Consider the following 20,556-nt stretch of genomic DNA (forward strand, 5'->3'; position numbering starts at 1 on the left):
GCTTTCAGACCAAGAATATTCACTGAGGCTGGAGAAAGCTCCTGTAAAAAGGACAGACAGTACAGGATGGTCAACTAAGGACCTCTGCAATCATTTTTTTCATTCAACAGTGCCATGCAGAAGTACATGGAATAGCTAGCAGCCTTGCATGAAACCTCTAGAGTAGAAATGACTCTATTCTTCTTTATATGTGCTTGACTTTTATTTCCCCTGATGTATAAAATTTCTTAAATAAAAGCTATAAATCTTCTGCCAGTTCAGCAACTGAATGTCCAGGGACAAAGGTGCTCAGCCTAGTTTCTCTGCAGAAAAGCTTCCAAAATATGCTGGGAGACACTGCCATGGACCTGTGAAAAGTGGAATAAAACCCAGGCAAGATCAAAGTGTCAACAGAGAGCATCACGATCCCTGATCTGTGGACACCAGCTATTGACATTATTAGCACGTGTGTCTTCCTCCTCTGGAGCCACACTTGTGAGCCTGGCCTGGAAGCGAGCCTGAGGGGTCCATGGCTCAGTTTGTCTGGGCTGCCTCCATGTGGGAATCTGGGCAGACACAGACTGGAGCAGCTGGGGACATGGGCAGACTCAGCATGGAGCAGGGCTAGCTTGGCTCAGTGCTTTTTGCTCCTCACCAGCAATGGCATGAGCAGTGGCTAAGAGTGGGAAACATAGGACTTTCTTTTGGGCTGTGTCACAGGTACTCCTGAGACCCTCTGGGGACTGCCAAGGGGCCAAGGTCTGGTAGAGGGCTAGTGCTGTGACTTGCCCAGATGCTACCACCCTGCTCCTCCAAGAACCACAGCAGAGGGGCTGAAATGCACACAAGGTGGCGTCCCCATGCTCATCTCCTCTGAGGTCCACCTGTGTGTAGCTTTGGCAGCCAAAACCCTGGTGCCTAGGCAATCTTGCAAGCAAGCCCAGGCAGCCAGTGCCCCTCCAGCCCACTCCCCCAGACCCATAGATCCATAATCCTTTCCCTGCTCCTTCCCAACCATGCATGCACAAACCCAAGGATGGGGGGCCTGGCTCTGTATGCCTGGCTGGAACAGCCCTGCACTCTCTAGGAAGACTTATCCCCAGTTTCAGACATAAATCAGGGCAGGTGTAGAGACCAGAGCAGGCAGCCATGCCTGCAGCAGCTCCTCAGGTGTGCTCTGAAGCCAGCAGGAGATGAGCCCTCTTCACCCTGTGCTCAGCTTTCAGGCTGCATCGGAAGGTCATAGAGAACAAAAGCAGACAGGAGCAGCCCCTTGCTCCTTTATACCTCCCAGCCCCTGCTGCTTTCCACATGCCAGGCCAGGAGCCCTGGGCTGCAGGACTGCCCTGGGTAGCACGGCAGGGCCTGCACCACAGGAACCTCCAGCACCCTCAGAAATCGGAGGAGACTCCTCTGAGGGGACGAGACAGGCGGTGCATCCTCCCCGTTTTGCCTGGCACCACTGAGGAGCCCACGGGCAGGGCAGGGCTGGCCAGGCTGCGCAGGGACACAGCCAGTGGCGGTGGTGGCCCCTTTGAGAGTGGCTGTGCTAGTACTCCTTGGCCTCCTGCAGCTGGGACAGGTACTCCTCCTCAGCGGGGTTGTCGGCACAGCGCTGGCCATTGTTGGGGGGCCGGACGGCATGATAGCGGCTCCAGTCCCCCTTGCAGAGGATCCAGGGCAGCATGTCCACCTTGTAGTGCAGCTCCGGAGAGAACTCGGTGCTGATGAGGTTGGGGACGCCGGCGCCCTTGCCGCGGGTGATGAGGCGGGTGTGCTCGTCGTAGCAGCAGTGCTGGGCAGCCAGCGTGGTGCTGTCCAGGGAGAGCATGGAGCGCAGGCAGAAGCGTGCTGTGGGCTTGTAGATGTCCAGGCGCTCCTTGGGCCCGCTGGCGTCCCGCCATCGGAAGCTCTTGCCCCGCTGCTCGTCGCGCAGGTTGACGGCGCTGTAGACGGCCTCCAGCGGGTAGGAGCAGGGGCAGCTGGGCAGGTCCGTCAGCACCTTGCTCAGGTACTTGGTGAGGAAGTCGCTCTTGCAGTTCAGCCACTTCTCGCAGCTGTCCATCTCTGGGGAGGGTACCAAAAGGGTGAGGGCACGCACGCTCTGCACCCCACTTTACCCGGCAGCCATTTGCCTGAAGCCATGCCAGCACCACCGGCAGAGCCTGCAACCACCAGGCAGGAGCAGCCAGGCTCCTGGGACGAGCTGGAGCCAGCTCCACCCCCAAGGCAGTGACAGAGGGAAGGGGTTTTGTGCTGGCAACATTCCCCTGTGGGAGAGGGCATGTGGCAGGCTGGCTTCAGCCACTGAACCCTAAAGCTGTGTTGTAGCAGGGCTGCGGGAGCAACTGGGTTTCCCAGCATGACCACTGAAGCCTGCACATGGCAGTGGTTTGGTGACTTGTGGCTGGACACCAGACACAGGATCCCTTGGCTGAACCCTGAACCCTCCCCACCAGCCAGCTACGACCCTCCCAAGGTCTGTCACTGAAGCCCCCAGTGCAAAGCAGAGGCAGAGGCTGACCTGAGTTGAACAGCTCTGTGGTGTTGTCACTTTTGAAAGGCATCTCCTCTGTGGGGAAGACCATCTCTCCTTCTGCTCCTTGAGACAAAAAAAAAAACAAAACAAAGAACCTGGCTCAACAAGGGAAGAAAGGTGGTTTTTCCCTCTGTGCACATCACCAGACACCTCCCATCTCCCAGCCCCTCTCCTGCCACTTCTTTGTTAACATGGCCCTGTGATTGGAAGGAAGGGCCAGCAGCAAGACTGGCCCAACAGAGGCTGTTAGTTATGTAAATCCCAGTGGATAGAGCTGGCTCTCAACACGCCTCTCAGGAGAGGTTTTCAAGCTCCCAGTATGAGAGAGGTGCAAGAAGTCACACACCAAACTTAATGCCAGCCCACACAACTGCCCATGGAGCCATGAAACCCAATCATAGCTTCTTTGGGGAAACAAAGCCCCCTGGTCATTAGCCCTGACCACATTAAACATAACTAATTATTGAAGCATGAGTAAAGCCTCCAGCAGTGGGCCAGCCCACATCAAAGTCAGACAGTAGCCAAGGACTGTTCTGGCAGGGGCTCACCAGGGCAGTGTGTCAGATCGCAGGTCCTCGACTCTGTCGCTGTGCAGGCATAGCCACAGGAGCGGGTCCTCTTCTGGTTGCCACTGCCACAGGTGATGCTGCAAGGGGACCATGGGCTCCACTCCTCCTCATCTTCATAGTCTGTGCATAGCAGGTAAGAGGCAGAGAGTGACAGATCTCAGCAAAGCTTTAGCAGCAGGGGAGACAGCAGCCAGCTGGGACCTCCCTCAGCTCTGCCTCCATCCCTGAACAGGGACAGTGCTGCCTGGGGCACACGGAGGTGCCCAGCCATGCAGTGCCAAGGGCCAACCCCATCCTCACTGCCAACACCAGGCAAGCAGTCCTGAGAAAAGGCTCTCATTCTCACAGCTTTGCTCCCAGTCACACCCACACAAACAGGTATTGCTGCCCACTCCCACATGGCCTAGCACACTGGCCGTGATGCTGAACATGGATATTAGCAAAGGCTGGCTGGTTTTGGGGTTATGGCCAGCAAGCTGCAGGCAGGAGCTGCTGTGGTGTCCCAGCCCATCTGCCCACTAGAATCTGCCATCTCTGCAGCTTCTCTCCTGGGGGGAACCCAGGTCTGTGGAAAAGGCTGCTGGCACTGATGTCACTACAGGGACCTGAGTCAATGGCAGCAGCACTTGTCATTAAACATTTATATTGTATGTCTGATCTGAGCATGCCTTCGCTAGAGCCCATGCTCCAGTGTGACTACATGCAAGGACAATTCCCGCTGGGACACTGGCATGTCTGACTGCTGGCAGCCCCAGCTGAGTATGCTGGCCTTTATCCTTGGCATGCCTGCTTATTTTGTAAGTAGGAGCTGAGCACTAGCGATGCCTGCTGCAGGGCTGCAGGCCAGGCAGGACAGTGCAGACCTGCATTGCTGAAGAACTCACCGTAATTGTATTTTTCCTTAAAGATCCAGTTTTTCTGCCCGGGCCATGGCTGGTCCCAGTTACCACCTACTCCACTAAGCATGGACTCCTCCTCCTCATAATCTGTTGTGTAATCTTCCTCTTCATCATCATCCTCTTCTTCTTCTTCTTCTTCTTCCCTGTCCCCTACATCCAGGTTGTCATCCTCTTCCTCCTCTTCCTCCTCCTCTTCATCTTCCTCCTCCTCCCCCTCAGCAGGGTCAGTGTATTCCCAGAAGAGGGGCCAGAATAGGTCCTTGTGAGACAGCCACTCAGAGGATGTCAGAGACCAGTCATTGCTTGTCTCCTTCAACAAGTCCATCTCCATCTCAGCCTGAGGATCATCCACCACTTCAATGGTCACCTGGAGGGCAGATATGAGGCGAGGCAGTGAGCTGGGGCACAGCCCTTGGACAGACCCACCAGACCATGCCCAAGAGGCCACAGACACTCAGGGCTGCAGGACTGTATGAGGAGCACAAATGGTATCTCCTCATCCAAAGGACTGAGCAGGGACAGAGTGGGAAGCACAGGGTGGCTGCTGGTCACCCACAGGGGCCAACGCCACCCTCAGAAATTGAGAGCTCACCCATGTAAGGAGGGGTTTACTCCTGCTCTATGAAGAGGGGATGGGGAGGCCAGGGGAAAGGCTCTGAGCAAATTCCTCAGTCGAGGAGCTTCTCCATGCCAGCTATCTGCAGCTGGTAGTCACCAAGAAAACAGATGACAGTGGCCACACAGACCCTGCTCATGAGATCTTTTCTCTTAAGGAACCAAATGAGGCTGGAGAGCACCACTTTCACCACAGCACTCACCCACATTCCCCCGTGGCCCTCCCAGACCCACTCCCCACCTGGATGTTGGGGTTCTGGGCACTCAGGTCCACGTTGGCCAGCCCCGGCAAGTTCTGCAGGTCCAGCATGAAGGGCAGGCTCTCCTCCTGGCCAGCAGCACTGGGCTGGGGCAGCACAGGGCTCCTGGCAGCCTGCTGCGGCAGCCCTCGGCGCCTGTGCCGGCGCGGGCCGGCCTGCCCGCTGCGCCGCAGCCCCCGCGGCCTGCCCGGCGGGGACAGCTCCTCGTGCCCTGCGGAGCGCGGGCCGGATGACGCTGACACCTGCACGGGGAAGAGTCACAGGGAACAGCTCCTGACGGTGCTGGTGCAGGCAGGGAGCAAACCACCACCCAGCAAAGATGGGTCTGGTCTCCTGCTCCAAACAGTTCCTCCATCCCATCTTACTGCAGCATCAGCAGAGCAATTAAAATCTTAATCAACCAAGTTAATGCCAAGTGCCCTGTGCTGTGCCAGGGCTCAGTTCTGCTGCACCTGAACCTACAGGTCTATTCAGAGTGGTACTTCCCAACCTCATGACCCTGTACCCCTCTGCTGTCCCATTGCCCATCTTGTCTGGCTTTCCACTTCTCACTCTCCCTTTTTAGCTATTTCTCAGTCCCTGGAAATGGGTTAACAGTGAGGGTTGCTTCTGGTCACAGAGTTACCACAGATCATGTTTAATACTTTTATATATTTATATAAAAAGTTTACAACCCGGGCTTTATGACAAAGGGGAACACCTCACCCAAATACATTGTTCTGTGGTACTGGTACTAGGGCAGATGACTTCAAGCAGCACAGGCTTAATTGAAATTTTTGATGGTGCCCAAAGGCAAGCACAAAGACGGAAAGAAATTGCTGGCAGATACAACCCAGCTACCTTTAGCTCTTTGGGAAAGGGAAGATTCCCAGCCAAACAAGTCAACAAAACTCACTTGTGAGTGCTGCCAGTGGCTCTCAGCGCTGCTGCCACTCCAGGGGCACATGGCACATGCATGGCAGGAGGAGCAGGGCTGGCAGACAGGGAGCCCTGCCCCAGAGGCAGCATCAGCCAAGCACTGCGCTTGCCCCAGTCCTGCGTTCCCGTCCCGCACTGGCACCACAGAGCAGCGGGACTCTAGGGGCCAGCAGGCTCCAGGGTGCCCACGAAATCCGAGACGGGAACAGCTGGCAAAGCCCCTGAGGCACGGGCGTCCTTGGGAAGGTCTGCAGGGCCCCGCAGCTCAAGGCTGGGAGCAGAGGTGCCCGCACTCCCAGCATGTCCGTCAGTGTCTGCCTTTTTCTGGCTGCCCAGCTGAAACCCCCCTTTGTTCCCAAGCTCTCACCCTTCGCACCAGCCCGGCCGAGAGCCGTGGGATTAACGAAGAGCACGGAGTGCCCCCTCCCCGCAGCCGGGCGGGGGGACGCAGAGAGGCATTTCTACCTGCAATTAGAGCCAGATGGTTCGGGGAAGGACTCCCCTCCCTTTCATCCTGATCACTGGAGCACTTCAAAGGCAGCTGGAGCCTAGCCAGACTCTCATGAGCGCACACAGCCCGTCCCCAGCCCTGTCCCTGTACATCAAAGCCCACGATCCCTCCATCCCCGGGGGAGGGAAAAGAGCAGCAGGGACGCTGCTGGTCCCTTGGCTGCTGCCCAGGGCAGGCTGAAGGCAGGGAAGGGCCGGTGACAGACTCCACCAGATGGGCCCTGAGCAGAGAGGGCTGCAGAGAGGACAGAACCTGGGCTGCACCGGGAGAGTCCTCCCTGGCCTGGAGGACTCCTGTGGCACTGCTGGTAGCAAACCTGAGCAGAAAGACCCCCCTGCACACACCTTCCCCTCCCAGCTCCCCCTCTGTCCCCATCCAAACCACAGTGCTTTCGGGAAGAATGCATGGGGATGATGCTGGCTCTGTCTCAGCCTAGTTCCCAGTGCCTTAGCCCCTTGCTAGGTCTCCTGTCATGTCCCAGGAGTCCTTGACAAGAAGCAAGGAGCTCAGGTGGAACAAAAACAGCAAAGGGGGCTGAGCAGGCAAACACAGCCATGTCCCAGTGCTGGCTGCATGACACTGCCTGCTGTGCTGGGTCTGCTGCCAGCTGCACAAGCCCTACACAACCCCTGCACAAGAGACTGGCAGCAGCCAGGAAAGGCTGGCGTTCCTGCCCAATTTGCAAAGAGCTTATTGGGCTGGGTGAGCTCGTGTCACACACAACCCAAATTTAATACACATGGAAAGTGAGATCTTCTCTAGCAACAAGATCTGAGCTCACCCAAGGACACCAGAGAAAGCAAGCCAGGAACAGACTCAAAGTCTCCAAATTTACACTCAGTGCCTAATTCAGATTTTACGCCCAAACAAGCTCAAGAAATTCAGAGTACTGTTCCCACAGGGAAAATGTAAAACTGCTCCAGGAGAACTGGCTGCAAAAATGTTGCAGGGCAAACAGAACTCCCTCAGCTCCCAGATGCTCTGGAGGCATAAGAATGACAGGGGTGGCCACCCGGAATGGCCAAGAGCCCTTCAGCAATGGTCACTACAATGTACCACCCAACACCTCCCTCCTCTTGGCATCTGCATCACTCCAAAGGCTTGCTGGGTTAAAATCTCTCCCTGCATCAGATGTCCCTCCTATCTAAGCTCAGTGCCCTGCCCCAGACAGTCAATCAATGGATTTAACAAGCTCTTAGAAGGCCCAGTGCTCCCTCCAGGTCAGAAGATCCATGGCATCCGATGTGTCTTCTCCAAGTCATCAAGGGTGCCCTGACAGCCCCACGAGCACCACCTGAGGTTTGCACCCCTCTCCATGACACCCACCCTCTCCTCTGCACTGTCCAAGCAGCAGCTGGATAAAGCCACCAAGGATGGAGCTCAACCACTGCAGTGGGCTAAGGGAAGAGAAGACTTTGCCTGTCCAGAGGGAACACTCTATTCCCCTGCTCTCGGTAGAGCACAGGAGAAAGCCTGCAAACCATTGGAGAGCTCGTCAGCAGCAGCAGCTCCCTTCTTCCATGGAAGCAGAGTGCAGCGCTGGGGAGCCATCAGTGTCTTCCAGCCGAGTTCCAACCTTCTCCTGCAACCAGCCAGCACCAAGCAAAGGAAAAAGCTGAAAAAGGAATTGCCACAGCTGTTCCTGTTTACACTTGGCATATCCTACCTGGCTGGGAATAAGGGCAGGAACCTGAGAGAAACTCTGGGGCAGCACTCAGGAAAGAGCATGGAATTTCCCTTTGTGAAGATCATGTTTTGACCGCAGGCTGTAAGCAGGATCATACCTGCCTACCTGCCAGCCCAGGAGCCCTTCCCACATGGTCCAGGCTGTCCCACATGTAGGATTGACCACCGAAACACCTTGAGGCACAAGCTTAGAAGAGAAGTTTGGAAGGGGAAATAACTCATTAGCAATTCACCCCAGTGTCATGCCTACTTTGTACATAACATGGGCAACACGGTGTGTGGAAAAGGTGTGGGAAAAGGCCACACATCACTGCTCTAGAGACCAAAAGCTGACGTTTTTCCATTTCTAGACCATACACCTCTATAAGAATTGCTGAAAAATCTGGAGATGATGAAGAGAACAGCCACAAAAACATTTCAAGGGATGGAAAGTCTTGTACAAGTCTTGTACAAGTCTTTTCCAGTGAAAGACTTGTACAATTCAATTTGTTTCTCATGCTGAAAAAAGAAAGCAATGACTCAGTTTTCCAGTTCTTTAAGGCAGTAATCCATCAGGCACCAGAGACTATAATCCAGAACAGAAACACATAATAGGAAGCAATGTGCCCAAGTCAAAGCCAAAAAAATTTAACTGAGGAATAAGGATCATGCTTTTAATGCCATAGGTAATTAACCACAGGAACAATTAAAAAGAAAAGTGACAATTTTTCTTGTGGAGACTGCCAAACCCACATGACTGGGCTCAACACATAAGCACTGCAACTGCACCAGGGAAGAAATTCAAGGCTCTAGTAATTTCTTCTGCTCTTAAAATTTGTAATTTTGCTAGAAATGTCTGTAAGGCTTTGAACTAAATCTGGAATAAGGAAGCAAATGACCAATGTTCATGTGCTGCAGCTCTTACTATTAGAGACATGACATTTCATGTGAAATGAAATGAAAACATCATCAGACTAGCTCCTCTGCTGTGCTGCACTTTGGCAAGCAGGGACACCACCACTCTGCCACTTACACAGCCACAGGTACTTGTCCCTCCAGCACGTTCCTCAGTCTCCCTGCAGGAGCTGCAAGCTGCCAGAGCACCCAACAGCAGTGCTCTTTGTAACCTCACAGACTGCTGGGCAGAGCTGCCCCTCATCATGGGCTTACACCAATCCAAGCACATTTGAGAGAACCCCCCTGGCAGTGAAGCACTGCTAGAGCATCAGCAGCCAGTGCAGCACACAAGTCACCAGCACAGGACAAGCTCGGAGAATGCAGCTTCTACCCACACCTATCCCAAGCCAATTATCGAGCACATAAACTCATTCAACTTGAACCAAGGGAACCTGTGCCTGCCCACGGCAGTCAGATCCGAGGCAACATTCAGGCTCTGCTTTGGGCTTTTTAACACTGCAGTGAAGAAAATGACGTATTTGCTAAAGGCCGGTATCACACTGAGCTATAATTATAAGGAATGGGGGCTTTTGTTGCTTAATCATTACTGCTTGTGTTAGGTTTCCTTTGAACAGTTTTACCATGCTGTATTGAAACAAGAAACCACCAGAAGAACTATTGATCTTTTCCTGAATAGACCTTCCTTCTCTTTCCCCAAAGCTTTCCAACATTATTTTAAAATCTGTCTGTTGCAAACTTGCCTGCTTATGAATTAGTCAAGTACAATTTTTTTTAACCATAAAAATTTTCTTTTTATATTTACCTAAATGAGCTGCAAGGATCTGGAGAAAGTATTAAAAAAAATTATCTTTGGACTGAAACTGGGTAGGAACAACTCCAGCGTAGGATTTTACTATAAAGCCATACTATAAAGCTATGGAAGTGGAGAAGGATGGTTGGTTGCATTAGAAGGAAGGAAGCACGTCTGAGGTTAGCTCTGGGGCTGCAGTTTGCACAAAGGCCCATGATGGTTTTTGCTGGTGGGATGGGAGAAAGGGAGGTTTTTCTAAGGCTAACAGGTAACACTGCTGTCTCCTTAAAATAAAGCAAGGTTGAACAGCAAGGTGATCACCAGGAACAGAAGCAGTGTGCCATGATGCCTCCCTCCCATAGAACATGCTTTCTCCTCTATGAGGCACTGCCCAAATAAAGGGCTTTTTTAGCCCAGCCAGCTGAAACCCCCATGGCCTCCTGAGGGCTGTAGTTTGATCCTCCTGGCTCATAAACCATCCACCAGCACATAACCTGTCTCCTGGCAGGCTTTCAGCCAGATGGAAAATCCGTGGGACACGCATTAGGCAAGTGACCCCTGCCACCCATCAGCTCATCACCTACTTAAGGGATTTCCCAGAGCCCTGGCAGAGCACAGCATCTTCTGGAGGTGTCAAGAGCTGGGTGGGTACCTACCAGATAACAGGGAAGGCAAACATGCCACTCAGTTCCTGTTACTGTCTGTAAGACCTTCTGAGCCACAGTCCCAGCCATCAGATCCAACATGTTTAGACTTACAGGCAGGTGGCTTAGCAGGAGCTGTCACTCAGGATTTTGACATGTGAGCTCTGGAAGATCTGCCAAAGGTAATTTAAAGAAGATCTCCAGTTGCCTCCCTCTTCTTGTGCTCTGGGTTACACTCCTGCCCACAAAGGGGCTGTGGCACAGGTGAAGAGCAGAACCCAGACTTCCCAAATGCTGTACTGTCCCCTCCACCTCAGGACCAGCTTACATGGGTGCTGGGAGGGGTGTTATTGGTGTTTGGTTTTGTTGGTTTGCTCTTTTCTTTTAATAAAGACTCCCTTTAGCTTTTAGGAGAGTTCTACAAGTGCTCAAGGAGCAGACAAGGCACTTGGTTATCATGCTTACATGGGCAGATCCTGTTTATGACAGACCAGCAGGAGCCAGCAGCAAACTGTGGGCTGTGCAGATAATTATTACGCCCTCGTGATTATAATTTTCATTCAGTTATCAAAATACTTCAGATCATATGGTATCACTTTCTTTTCTAACTAGCTTCATTCCAACTGTCTCGGGCAGGGAGCTGCAGGAGGCAGCATCAAAGGCTTCCTCATGTTTCACATTTATTTTCATGTCTCACAGTTGCAACAACTGTAATCTCAGAACTCTTTCCAAGGTCGGTGACTCAGTTGCCCCTGAGGCAGAGCCAGCCCTGGAGCAGAAGACAGCACAGCACAGAGAAGCAGCAGCACGCAGCACCACGAGGAGCAAAGACACAGCATAGCTGGCTTTGTGCAAGACCAAAAATGAGCAGGTTGTCCAGGCTACTGAGAACACTCCTCACCATGGACCCCACTGGCACAGCCCAGCTCCTCTCACCAGTCAGCTTTCCTGTGGGTGTGCTCATGAGTAACCTGCCCAGGGCATCCTCACTCCCCTGTCACTTGTGACACAAGGAGGAAAAGCAGCAGCCTTGTGGCCTTTCACCTCAGCCAAGCTGCTGACCTCCTCACGCAGATCATGGTTGTTTCACTGGCAGATGTTTCTCTACCATAAACATCTTCTCCCTGTTCAACACTGAGACAAATTTCTTTGTCTGCAAGGCTCTTATTTTGCACACAAAGAAAATGACACACTCCTCAGGTGTGGCCAGGCCAGGCATCCATGTGGGTCCGCCATGCTGTACTCAGAGAGGCTCTCGAGACGGTTCAGCACAGCTCAGCTCCTTCTCCCCTCCTGCCCCCAAGGGGAACTGGTCTCCTTGCTATACAGATGAACCACACAGGCCTTGGAATGGAGGAGCTGGAGCATATCCTTGGCAGTGCTGATACATCCCAGCACAGCAGATGGGGCTGCCCTTGCACCAGAGACCCTGCCCAAGCACACAGGTCCCAGGGGCCAGTTCTTGATGGGTGGTGCCTGCTGCAAGGACAGAGCTGGTGGCAAGGCACCCATTACCTGAAGATCCTGAGACTTTGGCTCAGTCATGGGTACAGGAGCAAGGCCGCCACAGAGATTGCATGGAGAGGTCCCCAGAGAGATGAACAGATCCACATCCTCTGGTGCTCTCTGGCAAATGCTCCTGCTAGGGCATGTGGTTTCTGCTAACACAGTTCAGCAGCAATACGCATAAACTCCCAGTGCATCAGAGGGAGTCTAGAACAAGCTGCTAACTTGTTCCAGCTCTAAACCCCATGTGCTTCAGTAACCATTAACTTGTTCCAGCTAAAGATCTGCATTCGCTAGTCTGCACACCATAACTCTCCCACTGCTCCAGCTGCTGCTTCCTTGCCTGCCACAGCCCAGGCAGAACTGCAAGAGGAAGAAAACCCCAAATAGTGCAAAGCAGGTGGAGAAACTGGCAGGACCCGATCAACACCAGCCTCCCCCTGCCGGCTAGAAGAGGTGGGGAGGGAATCAGAATCACAGGCAGGAGGGAGTGCAGGGGGCTCCTGCTCCCCTTGTCCCACAAAGGGTGCACAGGCTGCCCCTCCATGCAAGCAGTGGGGCAAGGAATGCATCCAACCAAACAAATGCGAATCCACCAGGGATCCCTTCAACAGCAGACAAAATGGGCACCTGGGCTCACAAAACGAGCCAGACTTGGAGTATCTCTATGCCCTGCACAGGAAGGGATCCAGGCAGGGACGCTGCATCTCGTCCTCCTGAAGGGGCAAAGCTGGGCTGACTCTGAGCCAGCAGTCCCTGCCCCAGGTGTTGGCTGCAGCTCCCCAGCCTGGGGTCCAGCTCAACTCCCCCCCAGGCAGCTTTGATTTTAAGGAGCCAGCGGCCTTAGCATGTAATAAAACCACATTGTCTCCAAGAGGAAGAAAGTTCCCAAAGTGTTGGGAACTGCATACATGAAGATATCTGTACAACACCTTGTTTCAATGGAGGAGCTCATGGTATGGCACAGTGCAGCTGGAATTCCCTGTGATTTTGGCTGCTGTGGGAATGGCTGCAGGTGAAGGGGAGGGCAGGGAGGACAGCAGAAGGAAGTGCCAAAGTGTTAAGGAAGAGAGGACATCCCAGGGGAGGCAAAGAGAGGTTGATTTTCCACATGGGGCACTCCCACAGCACCTCCAAGCCACCCAGCAAACACTGCCTCCTCAGCCAGCAGCACCTGGGGCTCAGGGGCTGCCTTGCTCACCCTAGGCCAGGGCTGCCAGGCTGCGGTGGAAGGGGCTCACCTGAAGGCCATGCCATGTGCCAGCCTCCTGTTAAGCCCTAACAAGTGGTAGTGGCTCTCTTGGCTCGGGACATGTTCCCACACATGCCTTGCAGCCCAAGTCCTGAGTGCTAGATAAGAGCCTGAAAGACCAGGCCAACCACCAGCCCCTAATCCAAGATAAACCCACGCATCACCACCTCTTCCCTGCATCATGGATGTTTCCTGGCCATCTACAGCCAGGTCTCTACCCTGTGCCTGTCTTGTGGTGCCAGGGCACAGCAGAAGGCAGCAATTGACTTCATTTTGTTCCTTTGAAGTTCTATCCTTGCCCTAGAGACTAAACCAACCTGAACCCCAAGAGCCATTGGTGCCCTTTGTGCCGAGGCCCACCTAGGACTCGGAGCCAGGCAGGTCACCATAGTTTTGGTGTCTTCATGTCCTAAGCCCTGAGATGAAAGCACATCTCAAACAGCTTCTCAGACAAGCCCCCAGAGTCCCTACACAGAAGGAACATGGAGACACTGAATTGCTTGGAAGCAACACCATGCAGCCACATAAAAGCATCAGGCTGCCCAATGAAGGTTCCTTGAAAAAACATTCTACCAAAGCAAACAAACAAACAAAAAATAGTCCTTACACTGCACTTTTGCAAGCTTCTGTCTGAAACAAATCCGATCTAACACTGAAATATACTGCAATCTCTTCCTTGCTCCAGTACATTATACAAAACCTGAGCCTCTGGCTGATAACATTTGCTTTGAAGGAGCTGGACAGCACAGGTACACCTTGCTGGCTTGTCAGCAGCTCAGACTGTCCTCAGGCTCCCCTAAGGGAAGTATCAGGCTTCTTGTTTTGAGGATTATTCTGAGAGGAAGAGTATTTACTGCTATTGTGGAGCAGTTTTCACTCCCTGCCCCTGAAACACTGACAAGAGCAAGGCAGGAATTACTCTCTAGCACGCTCCCTCCATCACCCCACCGGGAGGATCATGGCTGGAGGCACGATGAGTTCCCCAGTTTGACTGTCTTTGAGGAAAGGGTCTGCACGAGCCGGACAATTTTGGGAACCCAGAGGGAGTGTAGGGCAATACCCTGTGGGGCGATTTATGCCTAATCTCTTCCCCTTACATGTGCCTTTTACAGGAACCCCTTTGATTGGAACAATGGGAACGCAGCAGACCTATTTGTGCAGTGAAAATGGAAGAAGCCCCCTTGTTGGGCAGCTTCCCTACACCCGGCTCTCCTTTGTTTCTGCTGCTGTCTCAGCCCCAGGGCGGGAGGGTTTTCAACTGTGTTGACTAAGATAATTTGGCACTTCTCAAAAGGGAATTTGCTACAAAGGGCGAAGTACCTCCCTGCGCACAAAGAGCCCCTTTCAGAGCGGAAGGATGCTTCAGTGAACGTTTTGTACCCACAAATCCGACCTCCGCCAAGGACAAAGCCAGGGACAAGAACGCTTAATTGCCGAAGAAATGAAAAGGTAAAAAGCACATCCTCAGGCAAAATGACTCTGCTACTGACACAGCCCGCAGCGGCGCTGGGATCTGGCTGTGCAGGCAGCCGGCACCGAGGCAGCTGCTCGCTCCCGAGCTGCCCGGCAGGAGCTGCACACACGGGGGACAGGGCTGGGGACCCACGGCACGGCGGGACGGCTCCGGGGACACCGCGATGCTCCTCTTGGCCAGGGCCCCGCAGGAGCAAGAGCCGGGCGGGAGGCTGGGGGCAGCCCCGCAGATCTCTGTGCTGTGCAGCCCAGCACCCCCGTGCTCTCCCCAAACCAACGTGTCCGGGCTACATTGGGGCTCCCCAAAGACAGGGCCAGCCCCACTTACAGCCTCCTGACAAACTCCGCTCAAGCCCAGCTGAGATTTCTTCCTCTTTAACACTTTTTAAATCTAGGACAGCCACACCACATCATCTTGGAGCTCCTTCACCCTCTGTCTGCTGGTATCTCTGGCCAGGCATCACATCACTGCTATACAATTAATTCTTAAATGATTTTTAATCAGGTGTAGACCTTTAGTTTTACAAGTAGCTTCCTATTGCTTTTGTCACTGCCTGGTTTAACCAGTAAATAATGTGTAGTGTTGTTACTTGTTTCCTTATTTCTCAGGGGCCAGGAGCCAGTCATATCAGGCGCTGCACAAACCCACTGATTTGCAGCCAACTCAGCCTTTATGCTATGCTTGATATTCTTTTGTTGCCTTCCTTTATCTCTTATCGCAGATGCCAGATTTGCTTTGCTTACAGCCTCAGACCAGGGGAAATCCAACAGCAAGTTCCAGCCTGTATCTGCCCCCTGTCCCAGCCCTGCAGTAACATTTGGGGAGTTTGCTGACGTTGCTCTTGGGCTGCTCTCCCAAGAGTGGCTCCCTCCTGCAAAAGAGCATCCACCAAGCCCACCAGAGCTGGACTGGGTGCCCTGGACCCTCCATAAAACACTGCTGGCTTGCTCTGCTCACCCCGTCAGCCCCCTGAGATGCTCCAACACATCATTCCTGTCATCACAGTTATTCCTATACACAACTATTGAAACTCTTGTGTCAGTTCACATAGATTTAATCACTCTGAACATTTACCTTTGTAGCATGACAGTACTGTGGCTGTTTTCTGTTTACCAGAAGAGCACTGTAACTGATTTGTATCAGCTGGAAAGAATCCAAAGATCTATTAACAATGTTCAGGGCCAATATTTTGAAATCCAGTCAGTTTATAAAAACATATTTTTCATTTATAGCTCTTGACTTCATAAAGAAATGAACCATTAAGTGATGTGATGAGCTGTACCTTGTCTCCACAAGGGACACAAGCTTTTCCAAGTATTGTTACCCAAATATGAATAGCCACTTAACTCAGTGCTCCATCCTGCTACATTTCTGCTCACATCAAAGTATGACACATCCAACCTGCAAAAGTGCTTCTTAAACCCCTGCTGTACACCTGTCTGCTGTTTCTGAACCCGCCTGCCTTCCCAAACATCACCAACAAACCTCCAAAGGAGCAGGTACCTTCTCTTGCTAGAGTCAAGTCACAGTTTGGAAAGAAAACTGCCTTTCAACTTTTCCATCCTGCCTTTTCAACTTCTAGTCAAATAGGCTGAAGAAAGAGCAAAATATTCTCACTACATCTGTTGTTTATGCTGAGCACAGTTTAATTTGGGCAAAACTTTGCTGGCCTGTGTCATTGCTAAGACAGTGTAAACACAAGTGCTTGCTCCTTTGGTAATGGCTGGAAATACTGGATCCTGACTGAGGTACAGGATTTCGGACACATTCATAAGGCTAAGACCCAAAAATAAAGCATGTGTTCCCTACATCCTTCCTATCATAATAAGAACACTTTATATCTCAAAAAAATTACTGAAAAACTTATTTGATTTTTTCTAACCTATTTTAGTATTGAAGTGCAGCTCTAAGGCTCAGCACAGATTACAAAAAATCCCATTCGGTTCTAAACCAAGGAAATATGTTATTTGATTTAAACAAAGTCATTAAATTTTAAAAAGTCCAAGTTATGTAATTGCTTAATGGCTTTGATTGTCTATCTGCTCTGCTCTGTCATTTCTATTTTTCTCCACACAGCCCCCTTCATTCTACCCACATCTGTAGGGCATTACCCGTAGTGTAACCAATACTCCAGCTGTGGCTGCCCTGCTGCCATAGAGACAGGATGGATCAGTGCTGCAACAGGAACCATCTGTATGTGTGACCCAAAATCACTCTGGAGTTTTTTTAACCACCATGCTGCTGTGCTTGTGCTCTCTGCTTTAGTTCAAACAGCTGGGCATGACTACTCTCAATTGTCTCCTGCATGCACCAGAAACAGAGGATTTCACCCCAAAACACAGCCAGCAGACACATGCCAACACCTACTGCTTCCTCCCTGCCATGGGAGCTGTGCCCCAGTACTCTGAGGGATGCAGGGTGCACCAACAAACTGCCAGAGGAATCCATTCTCCAACTTCCTCCTTGCTGCTAACCTCCACCCTCAAACCCTCGCCTGCACCCTTCTCGCATGTTTGTCTTTCTGCAAGAAGCAAAGGTCCCGGGGACAGAGGCGGCGCTGTGAAGGTGCCGTGTGTGATCCTTGGCTGGCCGCACAACGCTCCCCATTCACAGCCATTCACAAACCGCGCCTCACAGCAGCTCACACGCTCTCCCGTGGATTTCAGATGTCAGATAAAAAGGAGCCTGAGACTTCACTGCACAGTCCCGTGGTGAGGGCATGCACAACTTTCTAGCAGACAGCTTGTCCCTATCCTTGGTCCCTGCCACAGGACTGCAACACCTTCCTGGATTTCAAGGGTAAATCCCTACTCCTGCAGCTGGAGTCTGAGGTCACTCTGCCTGACATTTGTCTGGCAATTGAACCAGCATGTACATCTATAGTTGAAGTTTCGGTAGCAAAGTACAGCACCAACACGATATTACCAGCAGTACAGCACATCATCCCCAGCAGTTCTCTTTCATCGGCTCAGTCCACACTCCACTCAAAACCATCACCAGGCTTGAGTAGCGGTACTTGGCTGGATGCAGCCTGTGCCCTCTCTTGCCCCTTGGCCAAGCATTCAGTGGCAGATTCCCTCCTCACACTTGTGCCCTGGAGTTCTTGCTGGAATGGAGTTTAGTGCATCCAACATGAGCTGCCGGCATGACTCCTCCACAGATCAGACCCCGTTTTGGCATTAATCTGCAATACGGTGTATCCCCATCACTTTGCACCTCCTCTCCCAGTCTGACTGACACTGGAGATCAAATCTGCTGCTTTCTGTACTACTTACTGTGTGTCGCCAGCGAGGACTGAGCTGCTCGAACTGTCCTGCTCAAAATCCTCCTATCACCACTTTTCTCAATCATTCATTTCACCTACTTTTAGCAGCATCATTCTTTCAAAGAGTACTTTTTAAACACAGCTCTACTCCTGAATGACTTTTTCTCCAAAGAACAATTCCAAGATGGAAAATAACTTTTAACCATCCAATAGTCTTCCCTACTACCCGCCCTCCCCGGTGGTTTCTTTTCCATTCCGTTCCTGTCATCCCCATCAGGTCGCACCAGTTGGTTCCCAGTCTGACCAGTCCCTCATCGCCTGCCACGATCCCCGCTGGGCACGGAGCGCGGGCCAGGATCCGCGCTCTGAGGAGCGAGAGGCGCATCCCGGGCCATCCCCTCCTCCCGGCCCGGGGGCTCCAAGGCCGCCTGCCCCGGGGGACACTGCCAGGGCCAGGTTGCCGGGACGAGAAGGGAGCATGGCCGCTCCGGAACCTGCCCCAGGAGCGTTTCGGAGGGGAAGGGAGAGGAGATGGTGGCTGAAATCTATCGTGTTTCTGGTAGAAGAGATTTGGCATTCCTGGCAGGGCACCAGCTGCTAATTCGACTGCAGCCGGCCCCCTCTCCCCCACCTGGGATGTTTGCCGCCGGAGGCAACCAACCTTCCCGGGCACTGTGTCACGGCACTCGGCCCCGAACTCAGGAAGCCTAAAGCATCCCCCTTCCTTCAGCGTCTGTGCAGTGCAAAGACCTGAGGCTTCCCGAGAATCCCGCAGGCCAGGAATGGGCTCCGTCCCTCAGCGAGTGAGGAAACAGCCATCGATAAGGGGAATGGGGGGGCCCTGCTTCTCCCGGCTGCTGCTTCTCTGCCCGGAGCTCTGGGCGGCCGAACCGCGGGACACGTGTTGGATGCTGCTCCCGTCCGACATGCACAGCTGCCTCCGAGGGAGGGAGCCCCAGGTGCCCGGCTGCCCCCTCAGCTCTCCCGGGCATGGGAGGGGTGCAGAGGCTGAGGAAGAGCTCGCCCCAGCACCCTTCCACCTCTCCGTATTTCCCCAAAGATCGCCCTACCTCCGCCAGCTTGGAGCTCCTCTCCTTCGGGGTATTGCCGCGCGGTTTCCCCCTCACGGGCAGCCCTCTCACCGCAGCCAGGAAAGTTGTCAGGAAGACGAATCCGAGGATGAGCACGACTTTCCTTCTAATCAGAGGCATCTCTCCCTTCCTCTCTCCCCACCTCGCACGTCCAGGGCAGGCGGTCTGGCAGCACGCCCGCCTTTAATGCTCCAAATCCTGTCCTCCGAGAGGAGCAGTAAAAACGTAGAAATATATGTATCTTATATATATAAGCCACCGGAGCCGGGAACTGCGGTGTCCTGGAGGCAGGGGCCGGGCAGGGTCCGCCGGCCCGGGCCACTCCGCTCCCTCTGATCGCTCTTGCAGTTTGCCGAGCACCTTCCGCTGTCGCGGCTCCCGCGGGTCGCCTGCCGGTACTGATGCTGAAGGGTAGCTCTGAAAAGCTTCACAAATGTGTGCGGGGAGGGAGGGAGAGAGCTTCGGCTCCCCACCCCACTTCCTAATCCTTTCGGCAATCCGATTTCTTTTCCTCCTCTTCTCCTCCCCTCTCCGAGTCACTCCCGGTGCTGCCGCCGCTCTGCAGGCAGCGCCGGGCACCGGCGGGCGGACGGGAGGCCGCTCGGCGGGGAGAGGCTCCGCTCGCATGAAGCGCGGTCCGGCCCCTCCCGGGCGCCCGCCGGCGCTGCCTGCCCCGGGCACGGCCCCGCCGCGCCCCTGCCCCGCTCGGAGGCTGCCGGCGCTGCCAGACCTCCCCCCTCTCCCTGCGGGCGCTGCCCCCTCCGGGGCGCCACCGCCCGCCCCGCTCCTCCCCTCCCGGCAGCTGCATGGCCGGGCCGCGGCCGCCGCCCCTCGCCCGGCGGTGCCCGCGGCGCGCTGCCCCCGCGGCGGGCCCGGCCGGCCCGGGGCTCTTTGTTCCGCGCCTCGGCGGCGCCGGCCTCGCGCGAGCCCCGCGGCACCGGGCGCTTCCCGCGGGGCAGCCCCGCCGCCGCTGCGCCCTCCCGGCGGGGCGGGGCGGCCGCGGGTCCGGCGGCTCCGGCCCGGCCGCACGAGGCGGGGAGGATGGAGCGCCCGGCACCGCGGGGCGGGAGCGGGACGCGGCCGGGCAGGGGGCTCGGAGCCTCCCGCCGCGCCCCCGGGGGAACGGCCTTGCAAAAGCCGCCCCTTTTCCCCCTTCTCCGAGCGCCAGGGCTGGGGCCGCTCTGCGGGAAGGGGGGACGGGCCCCCCCCTGCTCCGGAGCCGGCCCCTGACGGGCAGAAACCGGCTCCGTGCTCCCCGGTGAAAGCCTCGGCTGTTCCCGAATTGTGGGAGAAAGTTTCTACCACTCCAAAGAAGTCTTTCTTTCATGATCTGCTGTCTTCTGTGCCGGCAGCATCCTATCCTGCCCTCAAAACCTGTTGGAAACATGGAGTGGCTGTTTATTTGGGGTGTAAAGAGTATCTTTTCCAGCATTTCCACAGGCGTTCATAAGCCTATGAAGGAAATTAGGGAAAGGACTACGAAAAAATTATTGGGGAATCACACTGAAAGGAGGTTTTGCAGCCTACTGAGGAGAAGTGCCAGCGCTGGCACGGTCCCAGAAAGGGAGACCTAGAAGGGAAAACCCAACATTTCTACAGCAGTCTCAGCACAAAGCTGCAAATCACCTGGGCCCATTTGTGTACCCACAGCTAAAATCAGG

The 20,556-nt window shown here is 54.0% G+C and overlaps 1 protein-coding gene across 1 annotated transcript; it reads right to left on the reverse strand.

The window, feature by feature from the left end:
- Positions 1-1,528: 1,528 nt before the first annotated feature.
- Positions 1,529-19,363, reverse strand: ISM2 (isthmin 2). Its single transcript, XM_059474745.1, has 6 exons — positions 18,875-19,363; positions 4,843-5,103; positions 3,972-4,353; positions 3,067-3,207; positions 2,504-2,581; positions 1,529-2,046 (listed from the first exon to the last, which is right to left on the reverse strand). The coding sequence occupies exons 1-6, from the start codon at positions 19,013-19,015 to the stop codon at positions 1,529-1,531; spliced, it is 1,521 nt and encodes a 506-aa protein (XP_059330728.1). The 5' UTR covers positions 19,016-19,363.
- Positions 19,364-20,556: the final 1,193 nt, after the last annotated feature.

This window comes from Ammospiza nelsoni, chromosome 6 (genome assembly GCF_027579445.1).
Source record: "Ammospiza nelsoni isolate bAmmNel1 chromosome 6, bAmmNel1.pri, whole genome shotgun sequence".
Taxonomy (NCBI): Eukaryota; Metazoa; Chordata; class Aves; order Passeriformes; family Passerellidae; genus Ammospiza; species Ammospiza nelsoni.